This window comes from Moschus berezovskii, chromosome 5 (genome assembly GCF_049115385.1).
Source record: "Moschus berezovskii isolate FMDL1 chromosome 5, NW_MosBer_1.0, whole genome shotgun sequence".
Taxonomy (NCBI): Eukaryota; Metazoa; Chordata; class Mammalia; order Artiodactyla; family Moschidae; genus Moschus; species Moschus berezovskii.
This window is the reverse complement of record NC_142464.1, coordinates 114,717,583-114,743,810: the sequence shown is the minus strand read 5'-3', so window position 1 is coordinate 114,743,810 and position 26,228 is coordinate 114,717,583. Positions and strand designations below refer to the sequence as shown.

At 59.4% G+C, this 26,228-nt stretch overlaps 1 protein-coding gene across 1 annotated transcript in view; it reads left to right on the top strand.

The window, feature by feature from the left end:
- Positions 1 to 25,995, top strand: part of WDR1 (WD repeat domain 1) — a 40,499-nt gene extending 14,504 nt beyond the window's left edge. The window contains exons 4-15 of the mRNA XM_088836487.1: positions 1,946 to 2,093; positions 3,261 to 3,441; positions 11,011 to 11,088; positions 11,473 to 11,553; positions 11,888 to 12,121; positions 15,120 to 15,209; positions 16,683 to 16,837; positions 17,945 to 18,032; positions 20,911 to 21,021; positions 22,012 to 22,185; positions 23,801 to 23,945; positions 25,021 to 25,995. Coding sequence (XP_088692613.1) covers positions 1,946 to 2,093; positions 3,261 to 3,441; positions 11,011 to 11,088; positions 11,473 to 11,553; positions 11,888 to 12,121; positions 15,120 to 15,209; positions 16,683 to 16,837; positions 17,945 to 18,032; positions 20,911 to 21,021; positions 22,012 to 22,185; positions 23,801 to 23,945; positions 25,021 to 25,127 — 1,592 coding nt within the window. The 3' untranslated portion in view covers positions 25,128 to 25,995. The remainder of the gene's footprint in view (positions 1 to 1,945; positions 2,094 to 3,260; positions 3,442 to 11,010; positions 11,089 to 11,472; positions 11,554 to 11,887; positions 12,122 to 15,119; positions 15,210 to 16,682; positions 16,838 to 17,944; positions 18,033 to 20,910; positions 21,022 to 22,011; positions 22,186 to 23,800; positions 23,946 to 25,020) is intronic.
- The last annotated feature ends 233 nt before the right edge of the window (positions 25,996 to 26,228 follow it).

Sequence of the window (26,228 nt, the reverse complement as noted above, 5' to 3'; positions counted from 1 at the left end):
ATGGTGGAAGGAGGCCTTGTGGAGGGGGGATCCCTTCCCCCGCTCTGTCTGCCCCCGTGCGCTGTGGTCCTCTGCTCTGTGGCCCTGTGAGTGCAGTGCGTGGACGCGTGTGTGTGTTTGCCAGCAGGTGTCTGGTCCGTGCTGCACCCCGTGGCCTAGAGCAGGGGCTGGTCCCCAGGGCTGCCCGGTTAGGCCGCCCTCAGCCGCTGCGGCCGCCTGTTCTCTAACCCCTTCGTGTGTTTCCAGCCCAAGTGCTCCTGAAAAGAGTTAAATGCACCAGCAGGGCCCGTCAGAGGAGGCTGATGGTCCAGGTTGGGGGGCCAGTGGTGGAGAAGAACTGTGATGCCAGGCCTATTAAGGGGGGAGTGAGCTGAGGGCAGGGCAGGCAGACCCCCCCGCCCCGAGCCTGGGAAGGGGGAGAGGGCTCTGCTGTCTTGGGGGCTGGGGGTTGGGCTGTTCTGATGTGTGCTGCAGACGCTGCTATGTTCTCCATGACTGTGTAGTGCCTTGGGCTGGCCTGAGCGTGGGGACTGCATGGCCTGGTACGTGCATGAATGTGAGCACACGTAAACGTAAGCATAGGCGTTGGTGCACGTGTCCTTCCTGCACACGCAGTACACCTTTCCCTTCTCCGGCCTCTGCCCCTTTCTTGCCTTTCCCTCCCAGCCCGTTGGTTCAACCAAGGGGCTTAACTCGCTCGGGTCAGCTTCCGAGCTCGCCTCGGGCAGCGAGCCAGGCCGTCTGGCTGGACCTGGTCCAGAGACCAGGGCCCCCTCATCCGTGCCGTTCATGGGGAGGCCCGTGTCCCCTCCCAGCTGTCCCACGGCCGGACGGGAGCCCTGGGTGTATGCCCGCAGAGGCGGGGTCCCCAGCGGCCTCTGCAGAGCCTTAGTCAATCCGCTGACCAGGTAAAGACTAACGTGTCTAGACTGCAGCTGACTGGGGGCTGGTCTGAGACTTCGCCCGTGCCGACTCCCTTTGTCAGCACAACAGCCCTCTCTGGTGGCTGGTTATCCCCCCTTGGGTGCAGTCATAGGGGGTGTTTTAGACCCGCAGAGCTGCAAGGGGCAGGGGTCGCATCTGCAGCGGACGCCCGCCCTCGAGTGGACCCAAACAGGAGACGTTAGCTGTTCCCCGGGACCTCACATTCAGTGAAGCAGCCTGGGATCCTGGAAGCAGGGTGAACAGAACTGCTGGGGGGACCAGACTTCCCTCACCACCCCACTGCATCCCCAACCCACATGGGGCTGAACGGGTTGGTGCTGGGAACTGGGTGTCAGGGTGGCGGCGGGCAGGGAGGCGGTGATGCTTTTCACTGGTCGGCCGCAAGTGCTGCAGTGAGAAACAGGCCTGGCATCAGGTTCTGCCTGGAGTGTCATCCCTCCCAGCCCCGACCTGTGTGTCTCCCGGGAGGCTCTCAGCCACCGGTGCTGGCGGAGTGCCTGTCTCTACAAGCGGGGCCTGCAGGGCACAGGGGCACCCCTCGTTCCACGGGTCACTGCAGCGCCCACACAGGAGAGACAGCCTCACTAGGATTGTCCTGTTTTGCAAATGAAGATCTTGAGCTCCTAAGTGTTAAAGGAAGTTGCCCCGAGCCCGTGTGCCAGTTAGACCCTCTTCAAGGAAAGGAATAATACAGTCACAGATCAGACTGCTTCTGGGGTTTGGGGGGTGCCACCATGCGTCCCTGGGCTTCCTGACGGCCCATGCAGGGCCCGTGATCCCCAGAAACACGGAGACCCCATGCCGGTCCTTACGGAGGCAGAGGGCTCTGAGTGACAGCATCTGAGTGCTGCTTACCTGATGGCTGCCCGCACCTCTGGCCAGCCCCGCCCAGGCCACCCACTAGCCTGGGGACCACAGGCAGCGCCGTGTGGCGTGCTGGAGCGCACGCGGCCCTGGCCCCGAGGTGAGCGTGGCCCTCCCTGCCCCGCTGTGCCCACAGACGTGTCTGGGAAGCTGAGGATCTGGGACACCACGCAGAAGGAGCACCTTCTGAAGTATGAGTACCAGCCCTTCGCCGGGAAGATCAAGGACATTGCGTGGACGGAAGACAGTAAGAGGATCGCCGTGGTCGGGGAAGGAAGGGAGAAGTGAGTCTGGCCTCTGCCCCCGTCCCCCTTCCCCGTCCGTGTCCCTTGCTTGGCTTGCTCTCCTGGGCACCCCGGTGGGAGGGCTGCGGTGACGTCGGTGTGGCGGGGTGTGTGATGAGTCCTGTGGGTGCCGGGCCTTCGGTACAGGGCTGGCTTTAGCCGGGCACGTCCGAAAACCACATGTCACCATGGGGAGCCCCACCCCCACCCCCAGCTTTGTCTCTGGGCCCAGGCACCTCCTTTTGATCTGACATCCTTGGCACTTCGCCTCCTGAAACCCGTGCCATCCTGCACATGTTCTAGAGACAGGGAGACGGAGCAGGTCAAACTGTGGGGCTCCTTAGAGTGTTTACTGGGGTTCCTACCTGAAGCTTCCCCACCGCCTCACCTGCCGAGGGGGGAGGCAGATGTGATCAGCAGGTGGGCACACCCCACACGGCCTTCCTAGGGAGGAGGGACGCTGGGCAGGTGGCCCTGGGCGGCCGCTTGCCCTCACAGGGCCGCTGACCAGCAGGGTCAGGCCCTCGCTCCAGGCACAGGCAGGGTCCTGTCCTCAGCCCTCCTGCTGCCATTCAGCACTTTGAACTTGTTTCTGTTACTCAGGGTTTCTCTTAACGGGTGTCCTGATAGGTGTTCGTCCTTCCATTGTCTCTTACATCATCCCTGTTGGTCTTAATTCCTTCTTACTGAGTCACAGCTCACAGTGCAAACAGAACGTTTTCATTGACTGCTGACTGCTCGCTGACTGCAGGGCGGCGTCTCATTTCTAGCAGGGGCTGGTACCTGCTGTGTTTCCTGGTCCCCATCACTCCCCCCAGCCCCTCATTAAAATGGCCGTGAAACTGTTGAACCCTGAACCATTGGCCTGGCTGGTGCTTCTGAGGCATCTTCACGTTGGGGGCTCCTTGAGTCTGGGCTGTAAGACACGGTCACCCAGTCCCTTCCCGGGGACCCTTGGGGCCGCTCCCGCCAGCTCTTCGTCTTCTTTCAGACAAAGCCGGGGTGCCAGTGTGTTGGTTCTTTCGGGGAGCACGTGTAGCGCACGATCGTGAGTGGGGCTGCTCCCGCCAGCATCCCAGCCCCTGGTCGCTAGCGACACAGCTGCCCATCCCAGTGACCTGGCAAGGCCTGACCTTTCTCTCCTGTGGCTCCTCTCGTTGGGTGAAGGTTCGGAGCCGTCTTCCTGTGGGACAGCGGCTCTTCCGTGGGCGAGATCACGGGCCACAACAAAGTCATCAACAGCGTGGACATCAAGCAGAGCCGGCCGTACCGCCTGGTGACTGGCAGTGATGACAACTGCGCCGCTTTCTTTGAGGGGCCACCGTTCAAGTTCAAGTTCACGATCGGCGTAAGTGGGCTGCTCTGGAGGGTGGTTTTAGGGGGAGCTTTGTGGCTTGTGTGTGAAGCCAGTGAAATCTAGACCTGTTAGATGCTGGTGGCAGAAGGTCACGCGTGTACAGTGTTCATGCCAGGCTCGCTGGGTGATGGTTCCAGTACTTGGGGGTGGGCAGGGAGCAGGTTCACCCTGGGACCATGTGTGTACTGGGCTGGGGGCACATTTCTGACCAGGCAAGTGTCCCGGCCCGGAGGGGCCCTGTGAGGGGAGCCCGGGCCCGAGGCAGCCTGCCCTCTGGTTGTGCCAATGTGAGGCCCACTGAGCCACCATTGTGGCAGAGGAGGTGAGCTCCAGGGATGTCTGGGTCTGTTCCCTCCGGCACCTCCTGGGAGATGGATGAGGGCAGGTCACACTGGTGAGGTGACACGCAATGAGCAGAGTTGGTTGCTCTGCCTGTGGGGGCGTGCTCCAAATGCTGAGTGGAACCACACAGCCTTCTGGTCGGAATGACTGCAGGGCCTCGGTCCCCGCAGCTTTGCACGTGGACCTGACCCTCTCTCAACCTCACTTGATCCATCTGCAAGATGGGCATGGGACATGGGCGTGAGAGCATTTTAGCCACGGAGTTGGGCTGTGCACAGTGCCCTCCCTGGGTCCAGAACGGCCCACAAGGCTCGTTTCCTGCCCTGAGGGTCTGAGGCTAGAGTATAGAAGGAAGGGCACCTGGCCGTGGATGGCCCACCGGTGAGTCTCACCACCTATGGGCAGTCATGGTTCCAGACCTGCCCTCCCAGCGTCTCTTGTGAAAACACTGCAAGGCCATCAGCCCTGATGATAGAGGTGGACGTGACCTCGCTAAGCTGCAGACTAGAGGACACTCGGCCCTTTACTGTCAACTGTGTCCCCTGGAGACGGCTGAGCTGGGCTTGGCCAAGGTCCGGGGACGTGTCCAGAATGTTGGTGGCTCGCTGAGGAGTCCTGTAAACTCTATTGATGATGCAGTGAGTCATGAAGAGCAGGCAGGGCGTGGCCCGATGGTGGTGAGGGTTCTTGGCGGGCCCCTGGGGTGTGCCGGGGACAGGACCCAGGCCACGGGCAGCATTTCCGGACACAGGTCTCGGCCCGGCTGCAGAGGGGTTTCTCCAGGTTCCCTGTTCGTGGTGAAGCAGGGTCAGTTTTATCCCAGGGCCTCCGAGTAGGGTCTCTGGCTGGCTTCCTGGGAGGCACAGTGGGCACGGCTCCTCTGCCCTTTAGCGTGGGCAACCTGGAGTCCCTCCCGACACCCCCCAGCACCTCCCAGAGGCTGGCCCCCAGGGCTGCTGGTCGTGGTGGGGTGGTATTCAAGGTCATCTTTCCTGAGCGAGATAAGGTGCTCTGGAACACGAATGAGTCATGCTGAGTCAAGTAGCTGGGCTTCCTGAGTGGAGCCCAGCAGGAGGAAGGAGGGGAGGTTTCCGTGGCAACCAGAGGCTTTCCCAGCTCACCCCCGTGGAGCTGGCCCTCCCAGTTCCCCACGCCGCCGCCCCCCCACACGTTGTGTTTGTTTTTACTTGGCTGAGCGGTGGATGGGCGGGGCTCCTTTCCGTCCACCTCCCACCGCCCCCCAAACCCACCCAAGGATTTAGTTGCTCTTTGCAGATGTGGGTTAGACCCAGCAGCTCAGCTGGGGGGTAAGTGGACCCAGGATTCTTTCCAGACTTGACCCGAGCCTGTGCTCCTCACCCCGCCAGTCTTCTCTCTGTAGTACGTGTCCGTTCCATCGTACGTGTGCCTGACGAGATAATTGCTCACCTGGGGACCTGGCTGAAGGTTCTTCCCCTTTCCACGCTCCTTTCTCATCTGGGAGCACCACCCTTGCCTCGCGGCCTAGCATCTGTCTCCAGGGTGGGCACACAGCTTGTCCCCAGGTCTCCTGTGTAAGGACCCAGCAGAGATCAGAAGGGGCTGCGGGCCAAGAATGGGGTCCCTGGGTGGCAGCCCAGCACTGCAGCTGGCCAGCTCTGCGGCCGTCGGGCTGGCCCTGCCTCTGAGCGCCCCCTGGAAACAGGGTGAGGACAGCCCTCGTCCATGGCCCCCAGGGCTGTGGGGACGAAAGGAGAGGTGCTGGTGGACGTGTGAGTGTCCGTGAGGAGCTGTTGGGCTTCTGTTGGAAAAGATTCTAACAGGCTCAGTTGACCTCAAACAGAAAGGATAGGAGGACCCTCGGGGTCTCCCACACCCTCCTGAGGCGCCTCCTAAGGGGCTGACGGCAAGATCAGCCTGTGACTGCTCCATGTGTACCTGGCCTCAGCCCTCACGGCCCCAGGGTAAATCTGTAACGTGAGGGCCATCCACTGGTCCACGTTCCAGCTCCTGCCATCTTTTGACCACGTTTCGGGCCGTGGGGTAAGCAGTGGGCGTGAGGAGCCCAGAGGAGTCAAGTTCAAGTTGCTTCCTCAAAAAGGGGTAGCTGGTGTTTCAGATCAACTCCCAGGAGGCTTGGACCCAGGTGGAAGGAGAGCAGTGTTACAGAACATGTGGGGTGGCCGCCCATCTACCTGCCGGCCTGAGCGCAGGGGTCCTGTTGTTTTCCTTCTTGTTCAGAGTTTGTTTAAACCACCTTCTGTTGGCAGAGCGAGAGTGGAGGCAAAGCTGAGTCATGCCCAACTGTAGCCAGACTGTCCAGGTTCCTGCCCGGCCCGCCGTCCTTGTTTGTCTGAACCTGAAATGGGTTGAGAGGCTGCATGAGCACCGGATGGAGGTGCTGCAATTCCAATTCCCCCCGGAATTGACCCCAGGCCACCCGGGGAAGTGGCTCCAGGGGACCAGCTATGGGACAGAGGCCGTGGGCAGCAGTGTCCTCTGCCCAGGGCTTTAGATTCCCCTTCGAGGCCCTCTGGGTGGCCTGAAAAGAGGGCAGGTGGACCTTGCCCACCCCTGCCTCTCCCACGGGGCCTTCTTCTGCTGAGGGTATCCCTAGGCTAGGTGCATCTGGATGTGTGGTCAAAGGCCCGCTAAGCGTCTCTAGCTCACCCGTGTGTCTGCACCTGGCCACCTGCAACCTTGGTGAGTTTCCACACTCTCCAGCCTCTCCGTTGGGTGGGCAGGCGGGCACTCCTGGAGCAGACACCTCTATGACTGTGTCCAGGGTCCCTTCCATAGTATGTGTGCCTGATGAAATGAAGGCTCCGAGCAGGAAGCGTTGGGGGCCTTCTTTGCCCCAGGCCCACTCGTCAGACTGGCCGTGCGCTCTGGGACTGGACGTTGCCCGCCGTGTCTCCCCAGGCCTCTGAGAGCAGAGCACACCCTGGCTGAGGAGGGGACGCCTGGCCTCCCCTTCGCCCAGGTGGGCTGCACAGTCTGGCACCTGAGTGTCTCACACAGCACCCAGTGGCAGGAGCTGCACTTCCGTCTAGAGCCTTGGTCTACTGTGATTGCGAGTATCACCTTTCTAGACACGTAAACTTTGAGCTTGAATGTGTGAGGTTTCCGGGCTGTTGTGATTTCCAGTGTCCTTATGACAGGGCAGGAAACGGAGCTTTGCGATCCAGTATGTCTCAGGTGCCTGCCCTCCCCTGGCCCTGGCCTGGGCACACAGTTGACCTGAGCTGTCCTTAGCCACCACACTCCCATGCCAGCTTTTCAGAAAGCTGTGTGCGTGTCCATGGGGGTCATGCCGGAAGGTCAGTGGAGCAGGGGGTGACCCAGCCAAGCTCCGTAGATGGTCAGTGGCCTAAGGAGGGTTCAAAGGAGCCTCTTCATTCTCCGTCAGGTCCAGTGGTCACTCTGGGTCATCAGGTCCAGTGGTCACTCTGGGCAGGTCTGCGCAGGGCGACAGGAGAGGCGGGGGAGGAACATGGTGCTGCCCCTCCGGGCACTTGGCAGAGGGACCTGACCGCACAGAGGGAGAGGGAACCAGGTTTGGCGGGGGGGCAGTAGGCTGAAGGGGGCAAGGCAGCCTTCCAGGTCAGGATGGACACCCACTCCTGGGGTGCTGACCACGGAGGCACCTGCTGCCCTTAGGGAGGGTGGGGGCGGTGGGCCTGGGCACCCAAGCTGTTTGGTCCCTCTGCAAGCCTGTGATGCGGGATCAGGGGGCAGGTGACCCAGGGTTTCAGTGTGCAGGTAGGAGTCCCGCTGTAGGATCCTGCCGAGGCCAGTGAGGCCAGGGCGGGCTCTGGGGACACCCGAGCTGATGGCTGGTCGGCTCAGTGGAGCCCAGGGGCTCTGTGTCCCTGTCAGTGACTGGACTCGGTGCATTACCTAATTGCTGCTGGTGGCTCCCATCTCGGGTTTCTCAGTCGTGGGGAGGGGTGATGGGGGAGCAGTAATGATGGGGGGATAATGACAGTGGGGGAGGTAATGATAGGGCACAGGTAATAACAGCGTGGGTGGGGGGTAATTATGGTGGGGAGGTTTTTGGGAGGGTCCATTGACACCGCCCCAACCAGAGCTCTGACTTGGCTGCGCCTGAGGCTGGGCAGCCTGCACCCCAGGGGCCTGCAGGATGGTGCCATCCCTCCAGGACCTTAGGGGGTCCGGGGCCCCCGAGCCCAGCTCCGTCTTCTGAACCCTCTGTGATGTTCCCTCCAGCCCGTTCCTCCTTTGTCCTCTGGCCTCCCCTCTCTGTGGAACCGGCTATTTTTAGCCCCCCCCCCTTTTTTTTTTTTTTTGGTTAATGGGCTGCTCACTGTTCCTCCCTTTAAATTGGCTATTTTCAGGAGCAGACATCAGTTTCCCACTCATCTGGGCTCTTGGCTCTAGTGACAGGAAAAGCTGACGGGGAGACTTTCTAAAGCCACAGCGCCTGGTCCCCGGGTGGGGGGACGTCTGCCCTGTCCAGTCTGACTCCTGCCTGGCAGCCTGCCTGGTTCAGGGGTGGGACAACAGACAGGTCCACACGTGTGACGTCCCTGCAGGGCCGGGGGTGTTGAGGGTGGCAGGCAGGCATGGGGGAGGCCTGGTGGCTGTGCTGACCTCTGAGCTGGGTGTGGGGGGTTAGTCCTGTTGTCTCAAGGAACCACGGTACCCGGAGTTGGATGAGCCGGCATTGCAGGGTGACCCAGGGTCCCACTGGTTCATAGCATGTTCCTCACGCCCCCCAGCATAGCCCCCACTTTGGCCCTGTGATCTGCTTCACCGTGGGGAGCTCTTGGCATGCCGGGTCAGTCACAGGGACCCAGGGGTTCTGGCCTACTCCCCTCCCTCGCCCACCTCACCACCCAGGAACCCAGAACAGCAGGGCGGGGTCAGCCAGTAGAGGTGCGGACGAGAGGACCAGACGTGTGGGCCCGCGTGCAGAGCAGTGGTTGGGTCGCTTTTCCTTTGACCTCGTGCAGGAGGAGCCGTATCTGCCTGTCTGGCCTTCCACCCCCACGGTTCTGGGAGGAATGAGAGATGCCCTCCCACTGTTCGTCCTGAACCACCCCAGGAACAGAGTCCGGGAGCCCTCGTCACCCAGCGGGCTCCCTCACAGCCTTGGGGATGGCTGGCCGTGGGCCTGGGGAGTTAAGGATCTGACCCCTGGGCTTCCCGCCCAGCCGGCCAGCCAGCTAGCCTGCCTACCTCCTGTCCAGGGCCGAGAGCCAGAGCTCTGCACGGGAAACCGGAGACCTGGGTTCCCAGAACCCGGGCCGCTCAGGGCCTGGTTGTCCCCTGGGGAAAGAAGGGTGCCTGAGGCTCCCCAGGGGGTCTCCAGGTGGTGGGATGACTGTGAGCCGTGGTTGTGGGGAAGGGTGGTCAGAGGGCCCAGTTTGGAAAGTTCATTCATTTTGATGGATCGCGAGCCCGCTGGGAGACGGCTGTCCTCCAGCTAACTCAGAACGCAAGCCTGAGAGCTGGAAAGGATGGCCTGAGAAGCAGGATGAGTGGATGTGATAAAAAAGGCAACACAGGCCATCCTGGGGTTGGGGGGTGTGTAGCCCAGTCCCTGACCCCATCTTCACGTTGGGAGAGTCAGTTCCTAGGCAGGTTGATAAAAAGTCTGGGGGTCCCCAAGGAGAGAGGGGTCTGGAATTCTCAAGGAAGAGGAAAGGAGCAAACTTGTTTCCCTCTACATTCCTTAGCATTATATAACAATAATGTATCCTGCTTGAGGACAGTTTCTGGAAAAAAACCTGGCTAATCCTGTTATCTTAAAATGTAAATTATGGGAATGGGTCTAGTGAGGTCTTTACAACCTCCAGACATTCTTTTGATTCACTTCCCTAGTGGCTCAGAGGTTAACGCGTCTGCCTCCAATGCGGGAGACCCGGGTTCGATCCCTGGGTCGGGAAGATCCCCTGGAGAAGGAAATGGCAACCCACTCCAGTATTCTTGCCTGGAGAATCCCATGAATGGAGAAACCTGGTAGGCTACAGTCGACGGGGTCGCAAAGAGTCGGACACGACTGAGCAACTGAACAGAACAGAATAGCTAATTAAAAGTATATAACTCCGTTGCTAACACTAGCGAGGAGGGTACTCTTTCTGCCCTCTCTGATATCTACGTCAGAAGCTTTTTCTATCTCTTTTATACTTTAATAAAACTATTACACAAAAGCTCTGAGCGATCAAGCCTCATCTCTGGCCTGGATTGAATTCTTCTCCGGTGGCCAAGAATCCCGGCATCTTTCAACGTGGTCCCCCAGTATCTGCGCTGAGTCCAGATTTCCCTCCCCACACCAGGACCCCCGAGTTGTTGGATCAGGGCCCACCCACCCTCAGGGGCCGTCACCTCACCTTGACTACTCACATAAAGACCCTGTTTCCAATGAGGTCGCGGGAATTCACAGGTCCTGGGATTTCAAGCCATCTCTTCAGGACAAGTCAGTCCGTAAACTCTATACACAAACACATGCAACTCCTTTTCACCCAGCAGCTCAGGCTTTGAAACTGTCAGTGGTTTACCTCAGCTGGGGCCGGTGGTTTGCGTTGAGTCGAATTGCTTTTCCTGCAGGTGGGGCATCTGTGGCCACAGGGGCAGGTGACCCCGTGCATCTTTAGGAGAGCTGATGACACCTGTCGCTTCGTGTGTGCTGGTGGGGGCGGGGGGCAGGCTTTGGATTGATGGCTTGTGGGGTTTTCAGAGGATCACTGTCTGATGCAGACCCTTCTTGACCCAGGAAAGAACGACTTCATTTACTCTTGCAGGTAATGGAATCACCCCTGGAGGTCACATCTCCTCAGACTCTTACTGCCAGGAAGGTCATCACCACTGTTTAATTTCTTTGAAACCTCAGTTCGTTCAGCAAATGCCCAGATGAGCGCCTGCTGTGTGCTGGGCCCCGGGCCAGGCTCCGGGAACTCAGGAATGAGCCCTCATGGTTCTAGCCTAAGCATAGGGGTTCTGAGCTTGAGTGGACTTCAGAGCCGGAGGGAGGGCGGCGTTTCTGTCTGCAGAGGTCGGGGAGCATGTACGTCCCAACAGGGAGGCCTGGCAGGCAGAGAAGGGCCCGGCTGAGGCAGGGGGCTGAGCCAGACCTCCCGCCGTGTCTGCTTAGGGCTCTGGCTGAGCTGGAGGGCTCTCGCGGACTGGCATTCGCACGTACGGTGGTGGGCCTCAGAGCTTATGAAGGGCTTTACCAAGTTGCCTGTCCCTGGTTAACCGTCCGGTTTCCTGCAGGACCATGGCCGCTTCGTCAACTGCGTGCGATTCTCTCCCGACGGGAACAGATTTGCCACGGCCAGCGCCGACGGCCAGGTGAGGTCTGGGACCCAGGAGGTGGGGGGCGGAGGACGTTCGTTCACCTCTTGGGCCTCTGGTTGTTCAGAACAGACAGACTCAGTGAAGCTGGTCTCAATGGGCAGTTCTCTCCCTCCTCCTCGCAGGATGCGACTCAGTTTGAGGCTGTGTCCTCAAAGCGTGGTAGCCCCATCTCTCTTTCGGTCTCCTTTTAAAGGAGCTTGAAATTCATCCAGTTTTGATGAAGTCCTGTAAAGTCACAGTTGCCAACCCTCTTGATGGTGAAGCGGGGATGAGTGGGAGGAGCTCAATCAGAGTGCTGATGGCCAGGCATACACATGTACATGTGATCCATGTGTTCACACACATATACGTGATCCACACATTTGTTTTTCCTGAAAGATCTTCATCTATGATGGGAAGACGGGAGAGAAAGTGTGTGCGCTGGGAGGAAGCAAGGCTCATGACGGTGGCATTTATGCTGTGAGTATGGGCCTGGGTCAACGGCTTGCTCTGTGCTTATGGGGGGGTCTGTCTGCGTTTGTCATCACCCGTACGTGGGTTGAAGTTGGAGGCTTGAGATGAGGGGTCAGGAGTGGGGACGCTGGCAGAGACCTTCAAGGTCACGCGGGACAGGGTGGCGTGGCCTGGAGAGGCCCTTGGCCGGGATGCTTGTCCTGTCCTTGCCCTGCGTGTCCCACCACCTCCTGGACTGTCGTCCCTGCTCAGTCACCGGGGCTGTGGACAGAGCTGCGGAGTCTGAGCCTCTCACCGCTGGTGGAATGCTCTGACCCGTGGCTGCGATTTGTTTGAGTAGATCAGCTGGAGTCCTGATAGCACCCACTTGCTCTCTGCTTCCGGAGACAAAACCTCGAAAATCTGGGATGTCAATGTGAACTCGGTCGTCAACACGTTTACCATGGGCTCCAACGTCCTGGACCAGCAGCTGGGCTGCTTGTGGCAGAAGGACCACCTCCTCAGCATCTCCCTGTCCGGCTACATCAACTACCTGGACAAAAACAACCCCAGCAAACCTCTGCGGGTCATCAAGGTAAGGCCGGGCCACGGAGCAGCTCGGCCTGCGGGGCTGGCTGGAGAGGAGGCGGGCGTCCGGCCGGAGAAGGGGCAGCTGAGGCGAGGTGGAGGCCCAGTGGGACGGCAGAACATGGGTTGCTTTGGGGACGTGAGTTTGGCAGAGATGAGAGGCCAGCTGCCAAGTACCCCTTGAGCTGCTGTGAAAGCTGGACATTCAGGGCAGCAGCCCTCGCCCCTGCTCTTGGGGTCATTTGCCCCGAGGGGCTCGGCCTTTCTTGGTTAGGAGACCACCGGCCATGTCCCCCGCATCAGGCAGGACCAGGAAGATGCTGAGCCCCAAGACGAGGCATGTGGCGGGGTGTGGCCGCAGTTGTAGGGGTCCCAGCTGGCCCTGGAGCTGGGCCAGGGCGATATGCAGGGTGTGAATGTGAGAGTGAGGGGGGAGGCACTTGCCCCGTGTGGTTGGGGCAGGGCGGGCACCAGGGAGTGGTGGGGAGTGGGGACTTGGAAGCGGACGTGGACTTGGAGAAGCCCGTGGAGCCCTGAGGGGCAGAGACCCAAGGTGTGGGCAGCAGGGAGCAATACTGGGGGGCAGTGGGAGGGCCCCTTCCCTGCCTCCCATCCTCATCTCATCGGGACGGCTCACCCAGGCCAGATGGCCACCAGCATCTGCCCCAAGTGTCCCGTCCAGGTGGGGCCATGCCTTCTCCCTCCCTTAGCCCTGGAGATTGTGGCATCTCAGGAAATCACAACCAGACTGGGAACTCCTGTGTCCCAGGGCCCCACTCTGACCCACCCCCCTGCCCTGAGGCCGAATACCAGCACCTCCTCTAGGCCTGCTCGCTCAGCTGCTTTCGGGCCATGCAGACAGGCTCTGGGAGGGGGCAGGCCCCGCGACCTGGGTGCAGGCCAGGCTGGGATTGTTCCCCGGGGGCCCAGTCCCTCCCGCGGTCAGTGGGTTGCCAGCCGCCTGACCCTGCAGTGGCACCACACAGTCTGTGAGGTAGTGGCTTTCGTAGACTCGGCATCCTGATGACCGTGCCCGTGAGGCAGTGGCCAGGCCAGGCCGTCTGCCTCCTTAGGCCTCGTGTGGCTAGCTTGTGAATCCCGAGGGGTGTTTGGTGCGGACATTGGGCTGCGGGTGAGCCCAGGAACAGGCTGGAGTTAAATCAGCTCTTCTCAACCCTAGTGCACGTTCAGGTCATCTGGGAGTTTCCATAAAGGGCTTGATGTCTGGCCAGCCCCGTCGGGATGCAGTCAGAGACCGTAGGAAGCTCTGAGGGGCTGGTACTTTTAAGATGCACCCAGGTGATCCCGTGGCTCGAGTTGGAAGCTACATCAGAATCAAATCACCTGAGCAGGCCCGCTTATTAGAACATGGCCGCTGGGCGGAACCCAGTGTTCACAGTGTTCATCTGTGGAGTGCGGGAGAGCCCCAGTGCTCACAGGTTCCCAGCAAGGCTGCTGCTCCAGACGGGGTGGGCCAAGTCCCCAGGCATCCCATTGCTCACAGGTTCTCTCTGGGTCCCCAGGCTGTGTGGGGCGAGACTCCCGGTAAGGCCAAGGGTGGTCTGAGGGCCACGCTTTTAAGTAGAAGGCCTGGTGGGTCACTGCCCCATAGAAAGGACTCAGGGTTCCTGAGAACTGTGTGTACCTTTCTCTGACGATACACGTCTTGTCATGGCAACAGCGGTGCTCAGAGGGCTCCGGCTGCATCTGAGGAGGGGAAAGAGCTGTGATTAAACCGCATCTCTTAGATTTCCATCCCAGGAACAGTTAGTTCAGTTCAGTTCAATCACTCTGTCATGTCCAACTCTGCGACGCCATGGACCGCAGCACGTCAGGCTTCCCTGTCCATCACCAACTTCCGGAGTTTACTCAAACTTGTGTCCATCGAGTTGGTGATGCCATCCAACCATCTCATCCTCTGTCATCCCCTTCTCCTCCCACCTTCAATCTTTCCCAGCATCAGGGTCTTTTCAAATCAGTCAGTTCTTCGCATCAGGTCGCCAAATATTGGAGTTTCAGTTTCAGCATCAGTCCTTCCAGTGAATATTCAGGACTTATTTCTTTTAAGATTGACTGGTTGGATCTCCTTGCAGTCCAAGGGACTCTCAAGAGTCTTCTCCAACACCACAGTTCAAAAGCATCAATTCTTTGGCACTCAGCTTTCTTTATAGTCCAACTCTCACATCCATACATGACTACTGGAAAAACCATAGCCTTGACTAGACAGACCTTTGTTGGCAAAGTAACGTCTCTGCTTTTTAGCACACATTTCACGTCATGGCAACAGTCAGCGATGCTCAGAGGGCCCCGGCTACATCTGAGGAGGGGAAAGAGCTGTGATTAAACCCCATCTCTTAGGTTCTTTCCATCCCAGAAGCAGTTAGAAAGGGAGGTTAAACGCCCCCCTTCGAAGTAGGCATCTGGTTATAGACGAGTGTTCTGGGCCCGCTTTGTTGCTAATCACGGAGGGATCACGGCCCTGGGACCACCCTGGTTGTGGGATCACAGCCCTGGTGGGGGTAGGGGACTCAGGAGAGAAAAATCCTCACAAGCCAGGGGCCGGAACTGGAGCCGTGAGTTGTGTCTCTGGGTGGAGACTCTTTGGGCCGTCCAGTGGCCTTGGGTTCTGCTTCTGTGAGGGTTGGGCCCTTAGTGCTGCTCCTTCACCTTTGTGGAGACCCCAGCCCCGGGTGGGGGCTTGTCCTTCGTGGCTGGGGAGAGGGGGCGGCTGCCTGGGTCAGTCTGCACAGACCAGGCGCTCTGCTGGGGCTCCCACTAGACCCCCATCCTCCATGCAGGTCGGGGTTACGTGCCTGGGTGGGGAGGGACCCAGATGTCAAGGGGGTGGGTCAGCAGGGGGTGACTGACCCAGGCCGGCGGGCAGGGTTTCAGGCCCATGAGGGCAGTGGCCTCTCCCTGGGGCTTAGCCCACGGTGAGCATTTGACAGTCACTGACTGGACACCGCGTGTCCTCAGCTCACCCCACCCATCTGTCTCCTCCGCAGGGTCATAGCAAATCCATCCAGTGCCTGACGGTGCATAAAAACGGTGGCAAGTCTTACATCTACTCCGGGAGCCACGACGGACACATTAATATCCTTTGACTCACAGCGCTGGCTCCGCAGGCCCTGGCAAGAGAGGCCGGAGCTTCCTATTCCCACGGGGGCCCAGGCCAGGCTGGCCAGGTGGCAGCCACGGGGCTCCTCTGCCCGGTCCTGGCTGCCGAGAGGTTGCCCGATCCATACTCAGGCTCTCCAGCTCTGGGTCACGGCCTTGACCCGATGGGTCACTCACTGTGCAGCCTTGAGGGCTTGGTTGCTGAACTTCCCTGTTCGTGACCTGGTCCCAGCCTCACCCCTCACGAGCAGCAGAAGCCATGTGCATTAGGATCTGGAAGGACTTAGAGCCTCTTGGGGGGAGTCCCCTTATAAATGGGAAAAGTGAAGCTCAGATACCTCAAGTGGCTTCTGCTCGGTGACAGCAGAGCTGGGCAGAGCCCACGCCCTGTCCCCCGGTGCGGGGCTTTGGAGTCCCCCTGAGATGTTCCCAGCAGCCCTTCCAACCCCCCTGCTCCAGGATGGTCAGTGTTGGAGGGGTGGTCTGCAGGGCCTGGCTCGGCGAGGCATTATGGCCACCCTTGTGCAACCCAGCCCCTGGAGGGGCTTCCCAGGCCCTGCACTTCCCCCCACCTCCGTGGTCCTGCCTTGTCTGCAGGGTTCCCTCCTGGGAACGGTCCCCCGCAGCCCCGAGGGAGGAGGGCAGAGGTCCCCCTCCGCCCCCTCAAAACAGAAGGAAAAGAGGGTATGACTGGGGTCCTGCCCCGTGTCTCCCGACTGCGGACACCACCCTGTCCTCCCTGCTCGTCCCCGGCCAGCCCTGGTGTCCATGCCCCACGATGTCGACCTCCTGGGGGATCCCCGGCTGGGGGGGCTCCCATTCCGAGACCCTGTGAGCTGAGGAAGACGCCCGCAGCTTCCTGGGGAACCATCCTCAGTGCAAACAAAGACACTTCTTTGTTGATGTAAAAGGAGAGCCTCGTAACTTAAAAACACCTCACACCTGGGCACCCTGAGCGGACAGTCTGCACCCTGGCACCCAGGTGAGCCAGCCTGGGACCGGTTGCCAGGTGGCACCTGGGTGTCCATCAGCCACTCCTCGGGGCACAGTCCGCCTCCCACTGAAGGTGCTGGGCTGGACAGCAGGCAAGAGAGAGCGAGGGGGTCAGGGGGTATAGGCCCAGGTACATGGGGTGCTGGCAGGGCTTCCTTCTGAGCCCCCCTCAGACGCAGGCGCCGCTCCGTTGTGGCAGGACAGCGCCATCCTGCAACCTGCCCAGTTCTCGTTCTAGAGATGGGTCGACTCTCCCATTAGGTGCCCTCTTGCTGGCTGATCACAACGTCCACCTCCTGAAATTTGGAGCTGAATGTGCACGAAGAGGTTCACTCAGCCTGGTGCCCACTGGTGGTCCCTTTTCTCGTGTGCTGCCCGGGACGGGCCGTGGCCTCCCCAGGGTGGGGCGCACTCCACATCCTGAAACCAGGCTCTTCCTTAACCACCCCGCCCCACATTACTGGGATTCCGAGACGGGGGAGAACGACTCCTTTGCTGGGAAGGGCCACACGAACCAGGTGTCCCGGATGACTGTCGATGAGCACGGGCAGCTGGTGAGCTGCAGCATGGACGACACGGTGCGGTACACCAGCCTCGCGCTGCGGGACTACAGGTGAGGGCCGTGCGGGGCCGGGCGCGCCACCCCTCAGCCTGGTGGCGGCGGAGTCGCCCTCGGGGGCCCGTGCTGCTGCGACCGAGCCTGGGCCTGCCGGCGCACCCGGGGCAGAGCTGTGGGCTGGTCACCCTGCCGCAGGGCCCTTTCACCCAGCCTGGGAGGCACCACGCTTGGCTCAGTTCCGTGGCGTTTTCTCAGTTTGCCGTTTATTAAGAAGTGGTTTGTGTGTGCAGGTTTTTCTGTGATGTGTCTTTGTAGTTTTAACCAAAAGTGCTAAGTCCCTCAGTCGTGTCCGACTCTGCAACCCCATGGACTGTAGCCCGCCAGGCTCCTGTGTCCACGGGATTCCAGGCAAGAATACTGGAGTGGGTTGCCATGTTCTTCTCCATTAACCGAAAGTAAAGGTGACAATTTTCACCCATCCTGTTAAAAGTACCAGTTATATATATTTTGTTGTTGTTGTTGTTTGTTTGTTAATTAATTATATTGTGGAGGAGACTGGTATGGCTGTGGAAGGGTGGGACAGTGAAAGTGCTAGTCACTCAGTCATGTCCAACTCCTTGAGACCCTGTAGACTGTAGCCTGCCAGGCTTCTCCGTCCATGGGGATTCTGCAGGCAAGAATACTGGGGTGGGTTGCCGTGCCCTCCTCCAGGGGAATCTTCCTGACCCAGGGATTGAACCTGGGTCCCCGACATTGCAGGTGGATCCTTCACCATCCGAGCTAGATTCTTTGGGAAGTTAGGACCAGAACTGAATTCTGTCTGAACCCAGGGAGTGCCAGCCAGGGTCTCTGGCCGGCACACATGGGGCCCGACCCAGGACAGGGCAGCGGTGGGGGTTGCCCTTGGTGCAGATGCGGGAAGTGCTGCTTTCACCTCCTCTCGCCACCCCCACCCCTCGTCCCAGCCCCCCATCTCGACTCTCTCTCTCCTAGAGTCGGGGAGTTTTTCCTTCCTCCCTCCCGTGTCTTATTCGGCAGAGGCTCCTTCGGCCGTGATCAGGCGGAATTCCCACCCGTCACCGAGCAGCTGTGGTCCTGCACTGAGTGTGTGTCTGTGCCTGCCCTGCACCCCTGGAGACTAATGCTTCCTTCTCTCCACAGCGGACAGGGAGTTGTGAAACTGGACGTCCAGCCGAAGTGCTTGGCCGTCGGCCCTGGGGGCTACACTGTGGTCGTGTGCATTGGCCAGGTATGGCTCCCACCTAGGTCTGACCAGAAGGTCCGGGCTGACACTGCGCAGTGTCTGGTCCCCACGTCCCTCCACAGCCATTCTCCCCCTCTTTACTGAGAGCTCTGCTGCGTGTGCTGAGGGCCTGCCACATGTTCACTGAATCCTCAGCAGCGCCATCAGTTAGGCCGGCATCATCCCCACCTCCCAGGTGGGGAAACTTAGGCACAGAGGCTAAGCTGCTCCAGGGCTGCATCTGGCAAAGGGCAAAACTGGTCAGAGTCCACATTCGAGGGTCAGATGCCCTGCATGGGGTGGTCCCTCACCCCTGCGGCCCACAATAGCCACAGCCAGAGTGGCTCAGTCCACTCATTGCAAATCCCAGCCCTGCAGCACTTGGCTGTGTGGCTTTGGGTGTTTTCCTCTCCCTCTCTTGAGCTTTAGTTTTCTCGTTCCTTGCAGCTCACAGGGAGGGTTATGAGGAAGTACACGTCAGGCTGTTGGTACCACCTCAGTGAGCGAGGAGGCTGAGAGTGGCCGTGCCTCCCTCCCCGAGGCCCTGTGATGGTGGAGGGTGGTACCTGGGCCTCCGCGGGGTCTGCTCTTCCAGCCCTGGCAGCCTGGGTTCTCATTCAGGGCGGTGAAGGTCTGTCTCTACATGCCATTTCTTGAAATTTCCGGAACACAGCGTCCTTGACTGAGACCCAGGCCTGACCCACTTTATCCAGGACACTACTGTGCAGCAGACACCGTCTGTCTGCGGGGCTGGGCGTCCCAGCGTGCAGGGTGGAGGAGGCAGGTGCAGTGGAGCCCCTGTTGGCATGAGTGACAGACCCGCTCCCGAGAGTTGTCTTTCGGAACCACCGCCCCTCCTCCATCCTGGGAGCTTAATTGCTTCAGGGAGTGTGGATTCCTGTGTGTCCTAGATAACACAGCCCTCCTGCCAAGCAATTATGGCAGACAGCAGGGTGGCCAGTGGGGGTGCACGAGGAATTGAGGGCTGGGAGCGCCATAGCGAGTGTGGGAGAGACTGGACATGGCCCTTCTAGAAGGTCACACTGGGAAGAGCTCACGGGTTCGGGGAAGAGCTGCCCGAGGCTCTGCTTAGAAGGGGCTGGTGGGTGCAGGGTCTAGGCCTGGGCAGGTTCCCAGGAGTCCATGGCCCACGGGATCACGTGTGATGCCTGCCCTGTTGCGTTCTGTCATTCCCCTGCTTCTCTCAGGCATCCTGACCAGAACTCCCCATGGCCAGTCGTAGCGTCCACAGACTGTGCTGGAGGGGCCCATGATTCTCGGTCAGGGAGCAGCCACATTCAGGTCTCACCTCTGAGACTTGAACCAGAGTTTGGGCAAAGGCCCTCTGTCTCTCCCTGTCGGGGGCGCCGAGCAGTAAGGGCGCTTCCTGAGTCAGGCTGATGACTCGGGTGAATGTTTGTCCAGGTGCGTTTTCAGTAGCAGATTTTAGGGTGGGTGCTGCCGCCCATAACCTGGGCTTCTTCACCTCCCCCACCCCACAGCAGAGCCCACAACACACCCTGAGGGTGGTGGAGGGGGGCTGCCTGCCCCTGGGACTGCTGGTGGCTTGAGCCAGGATCAGATGGGATCAAGCCAGAGCTGTCACAGGTGGAGGCCACGCTGTTGGGACAGTCCAGTGAATTAAAACCAGAAGGGGTAGCAGGGGTTGGGGACAGAGGAGGGTCACCATATTGGGGGGCCCTGGGCCATGTGCAGAGGGTGGGAGACACAGCATCATGGCCAGGGCAAGGCTTTGAGGTTTTGCAGCCCATATGTGAGTCCCTACTCGGCTCTGAGAGCTGCAGGGCTTGCACTTCATTTGCTCCTATATTGGCGGGAAGTAACTCTGCCACCCCAGGGACCTGCAGGGTGCGTGGCTCACACAAGGTGTGCTCCAGTGGCTGGTTTTGTTTGCTTTTTATGAGGCACTTCATTTACTCTGAGCCTTGAATTCCATCGTCAGGCCGTCTAGGCACCGCTGGGCTTTTAACCCTGGGAGCCCAAGGCTCAAGACGGTTCATGAGCTGCGTGTGTCCATCCCCTGCCCCTCCACCCCTGCCAACCGCCATCCTGGGCAGCAGGTGGCTGAGCCAGGATCAAGTCCTGTCTGTGTCAGCAGAGCCTTTCTGTAGGGCCTGGACTCCTGGGTGTTGAGCCCCACCTGCCGACTCTGTCCTGCCCTGGCAAACACGAGGGAACTGAGGCAGGGGCTGGCCGGGGTGGGACGAGGGGGCGGGGGTGCCGTGGGTGCCTCCAGGCCGCTTAGCCGTGAGCCATCTGTCCTGTCCTCCCCTCCCTGCCTGGGCTGGGGACAGACAGACAGCCTCCACGGACCCGGACTCCCAGCACTGCTGCCTGCCTGCTAGAGTCAGCCCCCAGGGGCCCAGTTTCCTCTCTGTCGGGGGGAGGGGGCACCAGCACTGTCCCCGGGCTCTGGGAACTCACTAGTGACGTTGCTAGCAGTTTCACACACCACAGGTCGAGGCTGCAAAGGAGGTTTCTTTGGACTGACCTGAAAGGCCAGAACTTAGAAGTCTGGCCAGGTCCTGTTCGTTTCTGGTGTCAGATGAGAGGCTCGTTGCTGCCATGTGCTCTGCTCAGCAGAGCTCGGTCATTACGCCGGATGGTGTGTAGTTGGAGGAAGTCAAGTTCAGAAGCAGGAGATGGCTTACACAGACGTCCATGCGGGTGGTGGAGACAGCACCATTGATGCTGATGAGGGAGTAACACCGCGGGGCCACCAGGCAGTCCCACTTAGTGCGGCTGAAGCTCTGTCCTGGCCCCCCACGCTGTCCTGCCACCATCCCCCGCCCCCAACCCCTGGACGGGGCCTGGGCTGTCTGTACCGGGCCTCTGCTCTAACCATTGTCTGTGTATTTCCCAGATCGTTCTGCTGAAGGACCAGAGGAAGTGCTTCAGCATTGACAGCCCCGGCTACGAGCCTGAAGTAGTGGCCGTGCATCCGGGTGGTGAGACAGTGGCCGTCGGGGGCGCGGTAATGCCCTGTCCCCACACCCTCTGCCCTGGGGTCTTTGAGTGATTCGGGGGAGGGTGGTGAGGGCTGTGTGGGTGCCAGGCTACCTCCTGCCACCCAAGTGAGCGTCTCCCTGGGCTCCTCCCCCTGCCCTCTGGAGACCAGGGTCCCAGCAGGGCACAGGGCAGGGAAGCCCTTAGCCTGGGCGTCAGTCCTGGGGGCAGTTGGGGGAGCCTTGTGGGGACAGGGGAGCCTTCACACCCGTGCAGTGCAGCGCCCACCAAAGGGCTCCAGTTTCCCCGAGTCTGACTTCCTGTCGTCTGCTCTTTCCCCTCACCTCCTGGCCCCTGAAGAGAAGTGCCTGGACCCCACAAGGATGGGGCGTTTGCTAGGACAGAGGCTGGACAGAACAGGGAGAGAGACCTGGTGCCCAAGGGGATTGCTGGCTGGGGGTACAGGGCACGGGGCAGGTGGTGAGGCTGAGCACACGGTCAGGTTGGACGAGGGGCCCTCGCTGGAGACATAACATCTGTATAGGTGCTCCTCAGAGCTTGGCCTGCAGACACCTGACCAGAACTTACTGGAAGTTTTGTAAAAAAAAAAAAAAGGCAGTCTCGTGAGCACCCAAACACCCAGATCACAGTTGGGGTTGGGGAGGCTGGGATCCGCAATTTGATGTGATTTTAAGATAATTAAACCTCTTTCCATGTAATTCTGCCCACTATGCTAAGCCAGCCGCCAGAGCTGCTGCTGGGTTTTAGGATGTGGCCTCTGGCGCCAGGGGACGAAGGGGTAGCTCTCCTGGCTCCTGAGCTGGCAGGTGGCTAAGCCGGACAGCGGTCGGTGGGGAGGAAAAGCACTGCTTCTTACGGATACTCGAGCCCCTCCCTCCAGGAGGATGGGCTTCTGGAGAGTGGGTGTGGGGTGGGGACAGGGAGGGCACACGTGTTGTCTGTGGGCACAGACACCCATGTCAGACGAGTGACCTGCCGCCCCTCCGTCCCCCTGCAGGATGGGAATGTCCGCCTCTACTCCATCCTGGGCACCACGCTGAAGGACGAGGGCAAGCTCCTGGAGGCCAAGGGCCCCGTGACGGACCTGGCGTTTTCCCACGACGGCGCCTTCCTCGCCGTGTGTGACGCCAGCAAAGTGGTCACAGTCTTCAGCGTTGCCGATGGCTACTCGGTGAGTGTGTGAGCCGCCTGCCCCGGCCCCACCCGGGGCAGCGCAGATGGCGGGAGGGGTCCACAGCCTCTCTCCCTGGCCGTCACTGGCGGGGCGGGTGTGCAGGACATGTGGTTTTGCTGCTCCCGGAGCATGAGTGACATGGGCCAAGGAGACTTCCCCTGCCGCCCAGCAGTTTGTGGGCTCGTGGCAAAGTTGCCAGAAAGGTAGCGGCCTGAGTGGGAGCGAGGCTTCTGTGAAATCGGGCTAGTAGGTCCACCTTGGCGCTATTGCCCAGTGACTTCTGGGACCTTCTCTGTCAAAGGGCTTAGGCTAAGGTTTGTTTTCTTTTTCCTTGGATATCATCGCCACTTAAAGTCCTGCCAAGTGTGAGCACTGTTGGTCCGGATGTGGCCTTGCACTTGGGGTGGGGGGGGGTCCCTGGGCAGTGGATGGGTGAAAGAGGACCCTGTCGCCAGGACCCCGGAAGCTCATCTGGCCCTGAGTAGGACAGCCGATGGCACTGGCCTGGGAGGCGTGAGAAAGCCTCACATACAAGAGACTGTACTCTGGAGGGCTCCCGTCACCCTCTGGGTGTGAGGGAGCTGGCGTGATTGGATCGCAGGCAGATGCAGGGAGGGGTCCCTCCAGTCCCCCACCAAGCCAGCCTCCCCCGACCCCCAACTTCCAACCCTTAGGACAGCTTTGCAATTTACAGCAGAGTCCAAAGAATTTGCCACCTAGATTCTAGCATTACCATTTTACTGTGTCACATTACCCATCTAGTAATCTAATTTTTTAGTGCATTTAAGTGTGCATTTTGCCATTAAGTATATCAGCCCACGTATTGACTAGAGTTTAGTGGTTTCTTAGTTTTGGCTGTAAAATTTACATATAATGAACAAATGAGAACATGAGTATATACTGGTGCTTTGCTTCTGACTGCGACCTGCCACCTCCTAGGAGTTTCCTTGCACCTGAGTAGCACATTTATCAAATCCTGTGTTTATCACATCTTAAGTGATTTCATTTGCATATAACAAGTTTACAGCGTGCTGAGTAATCTGCAGAGTAGACTCAACAAGAACTGAAAAAGGCAAACTTGAAAATCACGGTTAATCTAGGAATTAAGAACAAGGTGGAATACTCGAAGGAAAAGCGTTCCTTTAGTTAAAGAGCATTGACTTTCTGTTCACATTGACCCGTTTGGTAAGACAGCAGCTCGAGGCTGGGACACGCTATAGACTCGGGCTCCAGGGCAGTGGCATGTGTCTGGGGGGCAGCCACTTCCTCCGTCCACACACACACAGGGCCCGGTCCCTGCCAAGCAGGACCTTCTCGTGCTTTCTCTTCCTACTTTTCTGACTGTCCCCTCCCTAGGGCAGAGAGCTTTGCAGGCACATGTGGCTCATTAATACGTGCTAGGAGCACAGCCCCAGGGTCCCAGGATCCTGGGAGGGGCGCGGTGGCTGCTGCTTGATCTTGGGCTGCTCCTGTCTGTGCCTTTGAGCAGTGGGCACCCTGGGCGTGTTGTGAGGGGTCGGTGAGTTGGTGAGAAGCCTGACCTTAGGTGATATGATGCCCACTCACTCTCGCCCAGACCCTGACCTGCCATCTATTTTCAATCCACATCCAGGAGAACAACGTTTTCTATGGACACCATGCAAAGATCGTCTGCCTGGCCTGGTCTCCGGACAATGAGCACTTTGCCTCAGGCGGCATGGACATGATGGTGTATGTGTGGACCCTGAGTGACCCTGAGACCAGGGTCAAGATCCAAGGTGATGCTCCCACCCACCTCAGCTCCCTAAGCAGCTCCAGAGAGGTGTCTTCAGGGCCCGAGTGTTCCTTCTGTGCTTTTGGGGAGGTGGCCCCCTCGGGAGGCCTGGCCGTCCAGCAAACATCTCTGCTGGTCCAGGAGGACATGCAGAGGACACCTGTGTGCCCAGCATCCATCCAGCAACCATGTCCATCCAGGGTGGATCTCAGTTCTCCTGTCCCCATGTCCCCATCTCCCACCACCTCGTGGGCTCTGGTCCCTTTCCATTCAGTCTCTACCCCACAGGGAGCCTTTTATGTTGAATATAAATGGGATCCTCTACTATTCAAAAAAGTTCTGTCAGGCCCGACCCCCACCCCCCACCCCCCATCAAGAGCTCTTTCTCAGGTGTGTGGGGGGGGCACCTGTGGGCTGTCCCCAGGTGGGCGGGCAGGCGGGCTCCTTGGTTCAGGATGGGGTTGGGGAGCAGAGCAGACTTAGATGGGCCATCCTAGTTTCCGCAGAAGCAGTGCTGTTTTTGTAGGAAAACTCAAGTTCAAGATGCATCAAGGAGCTCTCAGAGTAGAGCTTGGGAAGTTCAGTCCTTGGGTCTGGGCTGTGGCGGGGGGGTGGGTCACAGGTCACTGAATGTGCACTGGCCTGAGGTCAGGCAGTTGTGTGCAGGGGTTCCCTAGCCTTGTGTTCTCAGCCTTTTTATTCATTGTGGCCTTGGTCATACCAGAATTAACCCTGTGTACTGTCTTGTGTTGTCTGTATATTGTTTCCTTAGGCACAGAAAGACAGACTTGCACCCCTTGGGGGGAGGGGCAGTTCCATCCCCGATGGCTGCTGCTAATCCCCGAGTGTCAGGGGTCCCAGGGCAGGTGGGGGCACTGAGGAGCCTGGCCACTGCCCCTCCCATCACCCAGACTCTCCCCCGCTGAGAAGAGGGCAAGGGGGTCTGGTTGAGCAGGAGGATTCTGTTGGGTACCTCCCGCGACCCCTGCGGGTAATCTCGGTCCAGCTCTCCCGTCTTTCAGCCCAGGGTGTCCCGGTGGCCGCAGAGCTCAAAAGCCGCCTCCTTCTCCCCCCACCAGATGCGCACCGGCTCCATCATGTGAGCAGCCTGGCCTGGCTGGACGAGCACACGCTGGTCACGACCTCGCACGACGCCTCTGTCAAAGAGTGGACAATCGCCTACTGAGGAGCCCTCCTCACAACCACCCGAGACCGAATCAGGGACGCGGGGTGAACGCAGCTCCGCCTCTGTCACTCCTCTCTCTGCTCCGCCCCTGTCCCGCCTCCCGGGGGAGGGGCCTCACCTCGGCCCCACCCCACCCTGCCTCCCGGGGGAGGGGCCTCACCTCGTGCCCGCCCTTGGCCCTGCCCCCCGGGAGGGAGGGGGCCCGCCGCCCGCCTGCCAGCTCACCTGCCAGCTCGCTGGGCCATCCTGTCTGTCCCAAGTTCTGAAAGCTTTAGACCCTGACCGTTTGCACATGGGAAATCAAGCGGGCACCTTCAACCACGTGTGGCGCCTGACTCAGACCCACCGCTTGCCACGCAGAACATTCCAGAGGCAGAGCCTCCAAAGCACACAGACCCTCCTGGGGGGTTTGCAGCCCCTCGCGCTCCCCAGCTGCGGGTCCTTCCCGGTTTCTGTACCTGCAAGAAGAGGGGCCGGCAGGGCCGACGCTGTAGAGCGGTTGGCGCTGGTTTCAGGCTGACGGGCGCGCGTGGAAGTGCGCGTTTCACTGTCAGTTTCTGTGCTTGATTTTGAGAATGGAATCGTGGGGGTTTTTTTGTTTTTTTTTTTCCAGTGTATCTTAATCCATGCCTGTCAGTGTTTACTGCGCTGCCTCCAGGCCTTCGGATCCTTTGTTAGTGGGATGGGAGGCATCTTGCTCACCAGTTCACTCTTGTGCTTTGATGTTTTTTCCTGTCTTTCTATCCTCTGCCCTCGAGAGAACAGATTAATTTAAAAGGCAAAGATGGAGTCACTGTAAACTAACTCGTCCTCATTTACACCTTCCTTTTCTTTTCCAGTGCAGAAATTAAAATAAGTATATAAAGCACGGTGATTTGGAGTCTCTTTCCATTTGTCGGAATCACTGGTAAAATGCTGGATGAGAGAGCGGGCCCTCCCCTTGCACTTGTGAAAATACTTTGAGCGCTTTAAGAGATTAGACAGAGAAATAATTAAATATCTTTTCTCTTCACTGTGGGTCGCTGACTTTGTGTGATGGGGACACGTGGAGAGGGGGCTGGAAAGCTACATGGGACCCCATGGCCTGGGTATCTCACTGGC